Source organism: Acanthaster planci, linkage group LG04 (assembly GCF_054643075.1).
Source record: "Acanthaster planci isolate LZ-2023a linkage group LG04, COTS_SCS, whole genome shotgun sequence".
Classification (NCBI taxonomy): domain Eukaryota; kingdom Metazoa; phylum Echinodermata; class Asteroidea; order Valvatida; family Acanthasteridae; genus Acanthaster; species Acanthaster planci.
In genome coordinates, this window is record NC_141780.1 from 16835242 (window position 1) to 16850366 (window position 15125).

Consider the following 15125-nt stretch of genomic DNA (forward strand, 5'->3'; position numbering starts at 1 on the left):
TTGATTTGTTACAGATTGTTACAGTTACAAATCTTGAGTACCAATATTCCAAGGTTCTGAGAACTTTGTGTGAAAGGACCACACTCAGGTACCACCAAGAGCCAGTTCATGGTTTCACTGAGACTTGATTATCCACTCGGCAAGTCAATGTTCATACCAAAAAGGATACAAGCATCAGATTACCAAATTGCATGTACACTGTACATGTATCTGGTACTTGTACATGTAGTCCTTTAGAAGGAGGTGAATATACCTGTAGGTGTGTAGGCTTGGCATACATAGTGTGGACCTCTGAACAAAAGAAGTCCACATAATGCAGGGTGTGATGGCATTGTGTGGACTTGCACACGTCCACACAATGTTTTCCCTTCTCTGAAAAACAGCTTCAAAGGCATTTGGGGTCAGGGTTGCAAAATGAAAAGGAACAGTCCAGGAAATCATCATCAAAAATCCAGCTTGAAGGAGTTATCCTCGTGGGAGAAAAAAGAGAATTTTCCCCAAGTTTCCTTAACCACAGGAGAACAAAGGAATGCCCACACTTTGTACATAAAACAGGTATGGGTGTGTGAGTTTGTTTCTGCATTCAATTGGGGACCCTGAACAACAGAGGACAATAAGGTCCCTGATTGTCAGAAGGTCCCCGATTAACAACTGTGTACAAAACATATGGGTGGTCTTCTAAAAAAGTTAAAGTACAAACAAAAGAGGAACAATAGGGGGTCCCCAGTTGCAGGCAAATACACACTTGTCTATGTGTGGAGACAATGATCTGCACTGTTGAATTTATTCACCTCATTGCCCTCATGGCAATTTCATTTTTTTCCCAAGGAGAATCACTTGATATTCTGTCACGCCGTCCCATGAACACAAAGACTCAAGTAATGCCAGACTACATACATAATTTTCTCGTAGGCGTAATGAAAAAGGCTAAGTTTGAATTATCTTGTGTTTGAAGGCTTTTACGTGTAATGGTATGCAAAAAAGAATTTTACTTCTTTGAGATAATTTTTTACAGGTTTCTTTTGTACTTTATACCAGATGTTTTATTTTTACTCTATGTAAAGTTATTCAAAGATGTATTCATCTTGCTGCTGGGCCCAACATAAGTGACACAAATCCACAGTACAGCATAAACATTGAGTAATTAACGGAATGCCCGCGCCAGTTCAGAGGCCCTGGGCAATTAACAGATGAAGGTGTGCAAATTCAAATTCTGAAAATCCTGCCAGTGATTCCCAGGCCGACAAATTTTAATCTTCTGACCCTGACACATTATGGTATCAGCCTCTGTGTAAACAAACCCGCATCCTGCCCTGCTCCCCCTGCGCGATAACAACCGCAGGTGGACTCCCACCAATCAGGGAGCCTGAGGGGAGGGTAGGGGAGAAGAGAAAAAGGGGTGATCCAGGGACCCTTCTTCCTTCACTGGCTGGGCTGATGGACATATCTGGTTACAGGGCAATTAATTACCCGCACCTGCAGGCAGACATTGGCCTCTCTGCTGTGCAGGTGCCCCCTAGATACGCAAATCAGAGTGTATACAAAAATTAAAAATAGCCGGGTACCGGTGACAGACATGGTCTCCCTTGCTCCGCAATCTCCCACAGGACAGAACCCCTCTTGTGCCTCCTTAATTACCTGATCGAGAAGTTAAACCCACACTTAGTTTCGATCATGCTGAACTTATTGGAAGAAGGGAATTAGCTCCGGTCGGTTCCCAGCTGCAGAAACAAAAACTACCATTCATCTGCAGAGAGTTCCATTATGCAGGACTGGGACAAATCAAATTGCCACTTTTGGGATCCTAAAATTGAAAGGCCTACCCTTTAAGAGAAGGACCATTATCGGCAATCATCAAAATTCCCCCTCACAGAAACTGTGACTTTTCCCAATCCGTTAGGGAGGTTGAGGGTAAATCGCTGCTTAAATGATAACACTAATAACATTGTACCAAATCTGCCATAACCTAAAATATACTAGAGACAGGTACAGGGATCACCTTATACAGAAATATTGGGTGGCCCAATAATTAGCAACAACTGGAAAAAATGAGTGCTGCATGCTAAAGTGGTGAAAGGCAAAATTTAAATACAAACCATGTTTCATAAATCTACGTCTATAAATGTACATACCGGTATGTACCACTTTCAACAGGAGCATGGCTTTTGGCAAATACTCTTCGGGCCTGATTTTGAGCTTGAAATTTTTAACTCCGAAGTCGAACAAAGGGAACTGGGCCTTGTAACAAAAGACCGTACTTGGAACCAAAAACCAGGCTGCTGGGCATCACTAACATTTTTTCACGGTCAAATTGACGCATTGGGGCATTTAGTGCGAGCGGATTACTACCGGGGACAAAAGCGCTCCACCACCACAGCGATGAGCCACACAGCACCACTGCATGCTAATCTGGCCCCTATTGAAAAGAGGTCAGCAGCGCACAGTGCCAGGTTCGTGAACAAAAGAAAGTTACATAACACTGGACAATCTGGGCTCTTTTTACAAGGCTGCAGGCCTGGCTGAAATACTCGGGCGTCAATAGATTTTGTCTGTCAGACTAGAGTGGCCACCAGACAGTAATTTGTGAGGGTGTAAACGTCCATTAATTGAAAGGATGAATTTTTGAAGAATTTTGAAAACTGAAAATCTTGAAAAAGTCCCGATTACGTGCACTGCATTTTTCAAACCACCCGGTAGCAAGTGGTTAACACGTATGATCAGGTACGATTACAATTGTTCAATTCTTCGAATACAGTCAGCACAGTAGTTTGCTGTAGCAGTTTCTTACTTTGGTTTTTGCTGGCTCTCGCTCTTTGGGTTCATTAACTGGATGGAGGGAAGTTACAGAGATCCAAGTCGGTCTTGTTTGGTTTCATTACCTTTTACTTGTAAATTGTACTGTACTATGTTCAAGGCACAAGGCAGAAGGTGTTAGACAAACGAAGCCGCACAGACTTACCATGTGATTGCATCCGCCGTTCTTCTCTATACAGATGTTGCATACAGGGCACTGCAGTAAGGAAACAAGAACCAATGCAAAAGTGAAAATTACAAAAAGTCAAACGTTAATCCTGCGGACTGATCCAGCACATGTTGAATGAAACTTTACCCGCAGACACAGCAAAGGCATACATAAATAAACAAACAAACATGGCTTTAAAAAAAATTACATACATGTACTTCCACGAATTTTGCCAACTGATTTTAAAGAACAAAGAGCTAAACACGTAAAAGCAATGCAACACAAGGCAAGTTGAACTACACGCAAGGTCAAGTACCGCACATGTACTTTCATTTCTGCTATAAAAAAGACACCAATTGCAACTTCCTCAATCAGGAAGTGAAAGTCAAGGGGAAGTACGGGGGGAGGGAGAAGGAATGAACACAATCTGACACTGGATGGCACTATTCATTCAAGACCCTGGTATAATACATGTACATGTATGTGTACATGTACATTAGTTCAAACAGGTGATGTACACCCCGGTAATTTAGAAATATTAGCATGGGTCTGAGACTTTGAGTGCTTCCTATTTTAAGTTTTTGGAGAAGGCTGTCACAGTAACGTAACCCTACACACGCATGTATGTATACTTGTTTCTGGGATATAGGGTTATAGGGTTAACCCTACACTTGCATGTATGCATACTTGTTTCTGGGATATAGGGTTATATGGTTAACCCTACACTTGCATGTATGCATACTTGTTTCTGGGATATAGGGTTATAGGGTTAACCCTACACTTGCATGTATGCATACTTGTTTCTGGGATATAGGGTTATATGGTTAACCCTACACTTGCATGTATGCATACTTGTTTCTGGGATATAGGGACTAAGTGTGTGCTGAAATATAGACATTATGGGGACCAAAAACGTTGTGGAGACAAATGTTTGTCTCCACAGCTCACTTTTGACTTCCCTAACAAAAGAAACTGTCCCTTACACACGGTGACAGCCTCAGCACACACACACAAATGCATGTCAATATTACATACATGAAGTCTATCTCGTTTGAACATCCCTCGCTTTTTGTGGAGTTGAGTGAACTCAGTGAAATTACTAATGTTCTTGAAATGTGTACAATATTTCGAGCGAGAGTTTTGATGATGATATCCTTGACCATTCCTCCTCACTTTGTGACGATACCCATGACCCCTCGTTCACACAACCTACATAACGTGGACCTTTTTGTTAACGGGTCCGTACTAGGTTGGCACACATACCGGTACACACCACATGGCATACACTAATTGACTTTCACTTGACCACACCCATAATCCAATTACCGTCCCAGACAAACCACAATATCCCCTCTGCCGCTCAAATGTAATTATTGTTTGGTTCATCATACCGTAAAGGACTACTTCGCCAACGAATATGAAATACCCTTCACCCCGAGCCACATCAGAGCATAATTCATGCACTGAGCTATCTCCGAGCAACACGTGGCGGGGCGGCCGTCCTTGCCACGACATCTTGTATGTGCAAAGGACAGATACGGAAATCCCAGCATCCAATTATTCTTGAACAGTCATGGGGAACACAGCCACTAAGTTTTCCAGAAATCAGGGGAAAAAAGTTGTGTCTGTGGCACCAGTCTACCACGAACTCAAGACCACGAACACAGGCACTGAGTGAACAGTGGTTTGGACAAAGTAATCGTGAATTTTTGCACCCTTCAAAAAAAAAACTGTAATGTTATTCAAGCTAGTACCTGTACAAAGAAAAGGAGAGGCAGGGGTGAGACAAGAAGTTCTTAAATAAAGAGGAATAGAAAATACATACAGGTGCATGTATATTTTTGAAATAAATAACCAATCTAGAACTTCACATGAAATGTAACATGATGTTACCGTAGGTGGAAAATGTGAGAAAGTTTTCAATGATTACCTCCTTTTCAAAATTCTGATAGGCTATGCCTAGATAAAACTTGACTCCCGCTTCTGAAAAGTTTTCCCCATTGGGAGAACTCCCGTCTTAATGGCTGTCTTTCTCAGTCCCCCCCCCAACCTCATGAATAAATCCCTTTCACGCTGAAGCTACATGTAGGGATAAGTGGTTTTCTAGTCAGGAAACACTTGACAGCCTTTCAGTCAGCCGAGCCTGTGCTGCATGCCAGGAAACATGACTGGTGCCACCCATATCCTTTCCTAAGGTCAACAACATTTAAAGAATCCTTGCTTCAACGATTCAAAGCTATGCCCTCCCCTCCTCCCCCTTCTAGAGGCTAACATCAACCATCCCAGCCTGGGTACTAAGAGAACTGTCAGTGCCATGGGGAAAGAAGCAGCGATTGTCCGGAAAGATTAGAGAAGCTTGATGACATACGACTTTACAGAATGAGAAGCGAGTAGAGGATGATGCTTCCAAACAAAGAGGGTTTGGATTAAAGAGGAGGTTGATTCATAGCCAACAATGAAGGTTGATGAACTTGAAGATGGGAAATGGCTGACCTAAATTCAAGAGATAAACTACGCACGTGGAGCTACCATTCAAGAGAGCAGTACTTGTATGAGCATGAAAATGTGCACTGGAGATATTCAGTAGCCGAATGTATTATTCTTTGTCGTTATTTTTAGAAGGGTTTGAACATTCAAATGGTAAACTAGATACATGTGTGTTGATTCAGATCCACTTCTAGCTTCGGTCCCATCACCCATGAACTCCTAACATAACTACGCCCTCCAACAGTTTTATTGGGTACCTTTTCCTTCATGTGCCAATGTTCAGGTGCCGATTCCATTGGGCTACCAAGCAGACATATACTGAACGCAAAGAACTGTGTTGGAAGAAACGGGTTACCAGCCATGGTGCACTGACGAATTGCATTAACCCCTTAACGCTGGTAGACGGCGACAGCCGCGGCTTTGTGTGAGGATTAGTGCATACCACACTTACATTCTATTCATCATGCAGTTTCAATGCGGTTTCAATGTGGGCCTGCTGCTGGACAAGGCTTTGCATATAGGGCATACCGCAGCCAAGTAGTTGCGGTCAAAAGAATCCTGGCATTAAGTAGTTATCCGAGACTGGTTCTATTCTCATTTTTGCCTAAAGCAAAATTTAGTTGAGCATGTTTAGCACTGTTTTCTGCCAGGCAGCTCCATGAAATTGGACCCTGGAGCATTCTTTGCGCTCAGCAATACGGGTTTGTACACACACAGTTGAAAACTAGTCATATACATTCCAAGTTAACATGTAATCGGGGGCGTGCGGCCCAGTGGTTAGAGTTTGCAACTACTGATTGTAGGGTCAAGGTGCAAATCCTGCTCTGGAGCCTAAGCTGCCCCCTTGAGAAAGTCAATTTGACCTCACAGGAGTACAAATGGGTACCTGTGAGGTCCGAATGGGTCGTTGTGTTTATCTAGTAGCACCTGAAATGATTACTCTGATGATTGCGTACTCCCTAGCAAATTGAGACGGTTCATCTCGACTTGCTGTTTCTAGAACAAGTGGGCGACAGGGTAACATAGCGTCAAGTGCTTTTAGAGTCTTTCGGCAATGAAATGCACAACTTACATTGCACATCATATTATTGCCACTACACGTGCGGCCAGGTGTGGATGGAACATGTCATTTACGGTAGAGTTCACGAGTAGGCCACACAGTGCAGTCATTCCCGAGTGCAAAAGTGTCTTCAAAACTCCCTTGATATTTGTTCATTTTCAGCAGTGGCTGCTTCCAACCATAAGACAGGTACAGGCAACAGGAAAAATAAAATTGGCAAGACCATTTGTGGTGGCTCTCTCAACACAAAAGAGAAACAGAAACCACCGTGGTTTGGAACATCACACCACATGTTCAATCGTCACATCAAATGACGTGAGTGCTTAATTAGGTCTAGTATCAGATGCTATACTTGGACAGAGCCCAACACAACTTGACATATTTGGTTTTCAAGTGGTAAACATATGGTCTAGACATCTGGTCTGGCAAGCTAACAAACCCCACATCCTGCACGTAGGCAAATGACTTGCATTTGATTTGGACGCAGAGTATCAAGTAGCCATTATTAACATTGTATTTTTCTTTGAAACAGGAACTCTATTAAATCCTACAGTACTATTTCTATTTCTGTCTATTTATAACTACTTCTGTCAGAGTTCTCTGAATCAAAAATCCTAGAATTTCTGAATAATGATGTATTCATAGCATCACAGTAATCCAAACAGTATTTTACAGGTGAAGAGAAGTATGCTTCATTATAAAATCCCCATAAGAAAATGAACCAAACTGATGGATACCACGGGTCCAGCCATAAAAAAGTCACAGTGTCCGGAAAGATAGAAAGCTATGGTTGTTCCCTGATGACATCAACACACCCTGCAGCAAATAGGAAAGTACATCACGCTTTGGCCCACTGCATTCTTTTTCCTGTGCATTCCTACTTACATCTTTCGTATGGGCACTGATGTAGTTGGCTGTCTCAGAATCGTCGGCACATTTTGTCAGCCATTTCTTGATGATATCGCAGTCTGCCGGCGCGTGGTAATTGTTACAACAATTAAAACTGTGAAATGAAAAAATGCAAACAAAGCCCATTCCAGACATCATACACACCTTCTGATGAATCTAGCAAGAAGTCTCAAAGGAATGAATGACACAGAATCTAACAATATCTGTTCAAAAAGCCGTATCCCCTTAGAGTGATCCCTGTTCACCACTTCCCAGGATGTATCGTGTTATTGGGGTGTGATCCCTGGAAACATGGTGTTTCAGATTTAATGGCTTCTAGCTAGCGCCCCCCAACAGAGATATTGACGAATGGGATGAGCCACCAACGTAGGGCTGGATAGCTCAGTTGGTAGAGCACTGGTATGGTGTTCCAGAGGTTGCAGGTTCAAATCCCGCTCCAGTCACTTTCTTTGTTCATCTTTATAATCATTTATAAGCACCTAGTCAGTTTCCCTAAATAGTTTCTTTCATAATATCTAAAGGATACACAACCTGTAGCAATTAATAAAAACAAGACGGAAGTGATTTTTCTCCATTGTCATTTGCGTTGGGCTCTGTACAGCGCCATAATGAATAGTAACAGTGTCAAGGACAGTCAATCCCAACATCTAATAATGTCAATACGGCCGTTTCACAATAGTGCGCCACAAAGAGTTCGCAACGCATTGGCCTATCCCAATGCGCGAAATTTGTCAACCCAATGCCCGTTTGGAAATGGTCGACAAATTTCGCGCATTATGATTGGCCAGCGTGTTTCAAACTCTTGGTGGCGCACTATTGTGAATCGCCCGTATTCTCCTGTCTCTTACCACCAAGATGTCCTGCATTGCGTGCATTCCACTCTTTTGCTCTTGACTTCGGCTGCATAGACAACTATGGTACAATCAGCGCCTGGGCAGAACCTGAGGCTACTGTGATTCTGAAAGACAACCATTACGTTATCATGATGAATTGAGACTCTTAACTCACACATAAGAATGTAGGAAGCATGCAGTCCCAACTCCAAATGCACTACCAAGTTGGTATTATGCCTTTTTAAAAGAGTCATTTTTTTCAGGTTTATAAAAACACTGTTTTGAGGGTAAAGCACCTTGATAGATTCCTTGAAGTAGAAGTCGTTGTATCTCAGTTTGTGGTGCTCCGACTGTAGCAAGGGTATGACAAAATCCTCTGGCGCCCTCATGAGACACTTCTCAGCCATGCAGCAGATGCCTTGGAGGATTTCACACAAAAGAATGCCAACTTTAAGAAGTTATGGGTACAATGGAGGGTTTGCATGGCTGTCATCTTGCAGGTCAGTGCTTTTGTTCCTCAGAATATGCACAAAGGAAGTTTCCCCATGGAATACAACAACTGCCTTGCCATAAAGCCTCTATTGGAGGGCAACTGCAAAACAGAGTGAACAGTTCTTGGACCAAATCTCCAGGTATGATCAATTTTTAGATAACAACTGGAAAATTCAATCTGAGGGGTCAAAATTCATGAAACTGAAGCCAGTAGCCACAGACAAAAAGAAACTCAGATTTGGGAATATCAGTCTGCATAGCTCCCTTGTCAGCTTTCTACCTTCAGACTGACATTCCAATAGATAAGTTCTAATAATTTTTCCTGACAGATCTCCCGTGACACCAACCTGTTGAGCTTCCTTCATTGACGAGCACCACGACGTGCTGTGACCAGCAGTCCTTGCAGAAAAAATGTCCACACAGCAGTGACCTCAGCTGCTCTTTGGACTGGTTCTCTATACAGACTGGGCAGACATAGTTACTGGGGATGGCAGGTTCCTGGACAACAAGTGTGGCAAACAGTTAACTTGCTTTTACAAATGGGTTGACTTACAGCTAAAAACTTACAGTATATACATGCTTTGTCAAATCCCAAGTACGCAAATCAAATTCTTAACTTCAAGTGAGGGCTTGTGATGGAAGGATTACAATTACATGAGTAAAAAATGAAGTTATAAGTAGAACAACAGCATAGTAGTGGAATAATAAATAAGAACATTGTTCACATGACGTACAAAATTCTCCACTGAACAGAGAAAATTGGCACAAGGGATGTTCAGGCCCGGGTGTTCTTAAACACACCACAAGTGCACCATAGCGGTACTCTCCCATATGCCTTTGTTTCCGGTTAAAATTTGAAAAAAGCTGTAAAACATCAAAGGAATTGTTCCCTCAAACTGTAAAACAGTTCAAAAATAAACCAGAGTACTGTACGTGAAGGAAGAAGATCGGTTTTCAAAAATGGGTTTAGTTATTAAAAATTACGCTTTTCCTACTGCACTTTGTGGGTTTGCCATTTGTTCCCAACTCAGAGGACTTGAATATATGCCAGCTTTGGACATTACCTCCATGGTACCTTTTCCATACACACATCATGTACATTTCCGACTTCTGAAATCCCAAGCTTCCTCAGAAATTCCAACCTTGCACAAGCTTCAACTGGTTCATGTTTCCGCTGTTGGACTCATTAGGCATACACTCCAGGAAATTGTGTACAATTTTCTGAAATTTGGGCCAAGGCACTGGAGAGGTTTGGATGCGGGCCCGGAAAAACATGCACCTGTGGAAGCCTCTGGGTTGCGGCTGCTGCCACTCTCACAGACGCATGTACTATCTTTAGCCGCAGCCCCCCATTTTATACAAGGAATAAACGTAAGTCACTACCATATACATGTAGGTACACTCCCTGTGCAGAATGAAGCCTGCTATGCACATGTATCCATGGAAAACTTTTTTGTTTGTACAGTATCTATTGGCATCTAGGTCAGTATTCTAACGATGCATCAACAAAGCCAAATTGTACAAAATGCTAATTGCACAATGATTTAATGAGCATTTAGTTTACTAGGTGTAAAAAACACCAACCTGTGCATTTATGCTGCAGATACATGTACTATAAACATGAATGACAAAAAATGGGCTCATTATTCTGTGCCAATGTTGTACTTGCATGCTGCATTTTTATGGACATAATCTGGAAGTTGTTCCTTTTTCTATTATGGTCTACAGTTAGGCACATGAATTCAAAATGTCTGTGCTAAGAAGGCGTCAAAGCCTCTCCACACCAAAATTACAAGTTAGTGCTCCAGTAATTCAGTATAGTTCTACGGTCACTACAAAGTCAAAATACTGATTATCATCATTACCTTTGTGAGGCTGCTGTCAGCCGATGGAAGAACTCCACACTCAACCAACAAGTTGGCTATGTCTTGCTTGGTTCGACTCTGGATAGCGTCTAGGTTCCACTGATGAGACATGAGGAGAGCTTTAGCCGCATAGCAGGGAACCTTGAAAGAAAGAAAATATGAGAAAGACCACATCTTTTGACAGAGAATTCTTTTTTTTCTAATTCCTGGTTATTAAGGTGACCCTCAAGGCAGCTTTCTTTAGAGTTCGAGTTGTACGTATTCCACTATCTCAAGAGTTTAAAATGGCTTTGACTTCACATACAATAAAAAATAAAGGTCTAGGTTACTGTAAGGCACGTGTTTGCAGTTGGCAATAATCTAGACTCTGGTCTTAATCTTCACCAATGCAAATGCATGTACATGTATGTTGGCACATGCTGACAATGGACGGATGTTTCCTTAAAACCAAATAAAGCCTCATGTACATGTATATATCCCTCAAGTCTTGGGTCAAGCCAGCCGTACCAGTGAGGTTTACCTGCTAAGATGTGGCCACTGGCCTGTGTAATACTTTGTCGTTTTAATGCCAAGCAGATTACTCAAGTAGTCGCAGTACTTAGGGTCCCATCCATACACGTATCCGAAGTGAATAACCTGCTATTTGTACCTCATGAACCAGGAATGCTTTTGTCTCATCTACTGAGAGTACTGAGTACTAAAAATACTAAGGGTCTGGTACCCAGCATCATATACCGGTACAATGTACCTTGAGTGCATCAACAGCTGTCTCTACCTCCTGACCCAGGAATACTTTTGCCTCACCTACAGTGAGTACTGAGCACTCACAATACTCAGGATATGGTAGCCGGTATCATACATGTAGTACTCATAACGATCAGGGTCTGTTACTCAGTATCAAGTACCTTGAGTGCATCAGCAGCCGTCTGTACCTCCTTCGCCAGGTATGCTTTTGCCTCATCTACACTGAACACTGAGTACTCATAACACTCAGGGTCTGGTTCTCGTTCATCTTCGGGTTCCATCTCATCTTGCCCCTCATCATAGTAAGCATCAAAGTCTTCATATTCGTCATACTCGTACTCATCTGACTGACTCTCCATTCTTACCGGTGGAGTTTTTAATCTATGTAAAGGAACACAAGAAACAAAACACAATATGTCTCCTGTGGCCTAGAAGCATTTAGACACCATCCAATATTCCAATCCAATGAAAATATTCCACCCCGGGGATTCATCCAGTATCATCATTCACATCAATAATTGCTGTCCTCAGGTTTTAATCACATTCCAAGAGTACAATTCCACAACATGTAACAGGCAAATTATTATTTATGACCCAAAATACTGAATTTTTAAACTGACGAGAAACCACAACTACAGTAAAATCCTTTTTTGGACTTTACAAGTACTTACTGACCCCTGGTGGACACGCCTTTTGAGGGCTCCACACATGTTCCACCAATGGCCTATGAACTAGTTTGAGCTTCTGTATAAATGTGTACAAACTCAATGGGACTCACTCAAGTGTGGGGGATAAGTATAGCCTTGGACACATTGCTTCCACCTGCACAGCACATACATGTACATGACATATAGAATTCACCAGAACGTGTCCAAATGTCCTCTTTGAACTGACACAGGAAATCCCTGCATGTTTATAAGTCATCCAGTGTGAAGAGATTTTTAAAGCTGGCCTGTGAAGTACAAATTTGGATACTCAAAACCACAAGGGAAATGGCCATTGTCCAGTTCCACTGTACTGGTTTGCATCATACCCAAAGTCTAACAGTAAAAATGCCTGTTCAATATGTACAGTCGAATGTCTTTAACAAGAGGTCCTTCGGACTTGGAAAATTACCTTGTTATAACAGGAACCTTGTATCATCGGGAATTCAAACAATTAAAAAACAAAGGATTGGGACTCAAAATGTTCTTGTTATAAGCAGAATCTTGTCTTACAGTGCTCTTATTAACGAGGTTCGACTGCACATGTGAAAACGTGGTAATGATAAATAAAAACGTGATGACGACTGTGTGTAGACATGTAAATACAGGCAATTTATACACCTGCCTGTATGTGTATATACTGCACATGTATACGTAAGTGCATATATACATGTAGTAGGCATGGAAATTTTCGCAAGACTCTCTTTCAAGATTTAAAAGAATGGGATTGAGACCTCCTACCATAAATGCAGATAGGCCACTGAAGTACTATTCATGTTCAAAATACTCAGACTAGCGCACCTGTTATCTGGATTTGTCTCCACATGCACTATATGTACATGTACGTGTACATGTACAGTACATGCACATCACGTAAAGAATGTTTTAAGCAAAAGATAATTGATGTGAACTATGATACAACTCTGCATTACTTACTGACATCAAAGTCCACACAGCCTACTGTATAATACAGAGACAAGCTTGTTTCCTTGTACAATATTGTCTACTAATCCTTGCGCCATGCAAGGTCAACATGCATTACTAAATGTTTGCTCCTCCCAAGCCTTGAAAGGACAAAATGATTATCACAAGCACCATACACACACAAAGCATTCTGCCATTTTCAGGATTGCCAACACAGGAACAGTGTGCATGGTGTGGCAGTGTGCTCGTGGACCAAATGGCCGTTGCTTGTCACATTTGCCTTTTGGGCATATACTGTACATGTACAGTGTATATAATGAGGAGCTCTGTGACTGGTCCTATGTGACCCCAAGTGACTTCAACTAGTCAGCCCAGTCGTGGCCAAGAAAAACACACACAATGGAAATGGCTGCACCCAAATTCCATGTACTTGTGTATCAACTGTAGCCATACACCGTACATGTACACGTAGTCAACCATTTGGTCATGTTAGTTGTTTTCTTGTCTTTAAGTGCACACGTGAGCCTCATGACTTGGTTGCCTATCGGAAAGTACATAATTTGTTTTTATATAACCAGCATGGCTTTGACTCCTTTTTTTCCTGTACACTGGAGTACAATTATGTAAACCGCTTTACAGGCGACTTTTGGGTTGCATCAAGCAGTCCTTTTATGGGGGTTCATTACCCTCAGCACCCTGTTCCTATTATGAGGGAAAAAGTTCTACCTTTTCGAAACAGCTTATCTAAACAAGTTGTTGCTGATGACCTCTTTCATATCAGAAAGAAAAGAAAACATTCCTTTTGGTTTTTGAGGGAAATTGCAGCTTACATGACCACCTCAAAGGGCTGTGAACGACGACCAATTAGCGAATGTAGTCTGGTTCCTTGACCTGTATAGAGATTTGTTTTGAAATTTGAAATGTGTGGTTTTCTTGCCTAAATACTATCAAAATTTACTTTTAAGCTACCGGTTGGCCTATCGGGATTGAATAATGGTTCCTTAAGGTCAAAATGTTAGTTTGAGAAAGTGGACTTTGTTTCCTTATTATAAGAACAGGTTGCTAAAGGTAATGAACACCTTTTTATGGGTACACACCTCCCAAAGAATCCTATGTTGAACGTCATGCAGAACCTATGGCAGAAAATGCCCATTAGTCCAAGTAACTTGGACTCTACAGTATCGCCTTTTTTATTGGACATGGTCAGGCGACAGTAAAAAAGGCAAAGCAAATCCAAGTTACTTGGACTTTGCCCTAATTCTCTATGGGGTTTGTGGGAGCCCAACATGCCGGATGGACATTGAACCCCAGACATGCCAAAAGTCCAAAAGAGAATGTGAAAAATAGGCCTAGGCCTATATTTTCACTGTACTACATCATGTCTCTACTCATCAGCATGATGACCTTATGCAAGGCTTAACAACTATTATGCCCCAACTATAGCGTCGGTCCCAAATATAGTTGGGACAGTCCCAACTGTAGTGCTGCAGTTTGGCTGGCCCAACTAGTGTTGACCAATTTCTATACAAAATTTCTCAACCATATTGAAGTTTCACACTTGACACAATTCATCTCAAAAGGCACTTCATCATCTGATCATGTTCATCGATGACATAACATTGTAAACAATATCACTTTGGTCTTTGCATCCTGGGCACACACACACTGGGCCTCTGTGCTGTGGTTGGACCAGCCCAACTACATGTTTTTATAATTGGGACGGTCCCAACAGAAGTTGGGACAAGGCCTAATCATCAATGACCATCATCATGCATGCCATGATCATCCCTCAGTCAAGTCAGTTCACCATGTTCACCCATCAGTTGACCATGTTCATGCAAATTATAGACTAAAATAAGACGAAAATAGTGTCCAATCAAACAAAATAACAATTTACTCAGTACCTCAAATATTACCCATGCAACGTTTACTGATAAAGTAAACAGAACGCTTTCACATATCGAATGTATCCAATCCAATTTCCATACCTTGACGACCCCTCCGCCATTGCAATTTTTTCCTCAAAACAACTGGCAAGCTTTAATTGTTCAGTATCGACTACATCTTTCGATATAATTATTTGGTTTATATCGACTCTGCCGTCGTTGATGTTAAACGTCGTCAGATTTCCTCGATCAGTATCAG

The 15125-nt window shown here is 41.8% G+C and overlaps 1 protein-coding gene and 1 non-coding gene across 4 annotated transcripts; one reads left to right on the forward strand and one right to left on the reverse strand.

Annotated features, from left to right (window-relative positions):
• Positions 1 to 6: 6 nt before the first annotated feature.
• Positions 7 to 15066, reverse strand: arih2 (ariadne RBR E3 ubiquitin protein ligase 2). 3 transcript variants are annotated; one of them, XM_087135197.1, is made up of 8 exons: positions 14969 to 15066; positions 11514 to 11733; positions 10609 to 10749; positions 9091 to 9241; positions 8548 to 8669; positions 8267 to 8376; positions 7395 to 7512; positions 7 to 3010 (listed from the first exon to the last, which is right to left on the reverse strand). In XM_087135197.1, exons 1-8 carry the CDS (start codon positions 14986 to 14988, stop codon positions 2876 to 2878), a joined length of 1017 nt encoding a protein of 338 aa, XP_086991323.1. In that variant the 5' UTR covers positions 14989 to 15066; the 3' UTR covers positions 7 to 2875. The 3 variants fall into 3 exon arrangements, with proteins under 3 accessions (XP_086991323.1, XP_086991324.1, XP_086991325.1); XM_087135198.1 differs by having other exon boundaries at positions 14885 to 15011; XM_087135199.1 differs by lacking the exon at positions 14969 to 15066 and adding an exon at positions 12993 to 13939.
• On the forward strand, positions 7789 to 7861 carry Trnat-ggu (transfer RNA threonine (anticodon GGU)). The gene has a single exon. It is a non-coding gene; the product is annotated as a tRNA-Thr (tRNA).
• Positions 15067 to 15125: the final 59 nt, after the last annotated feature.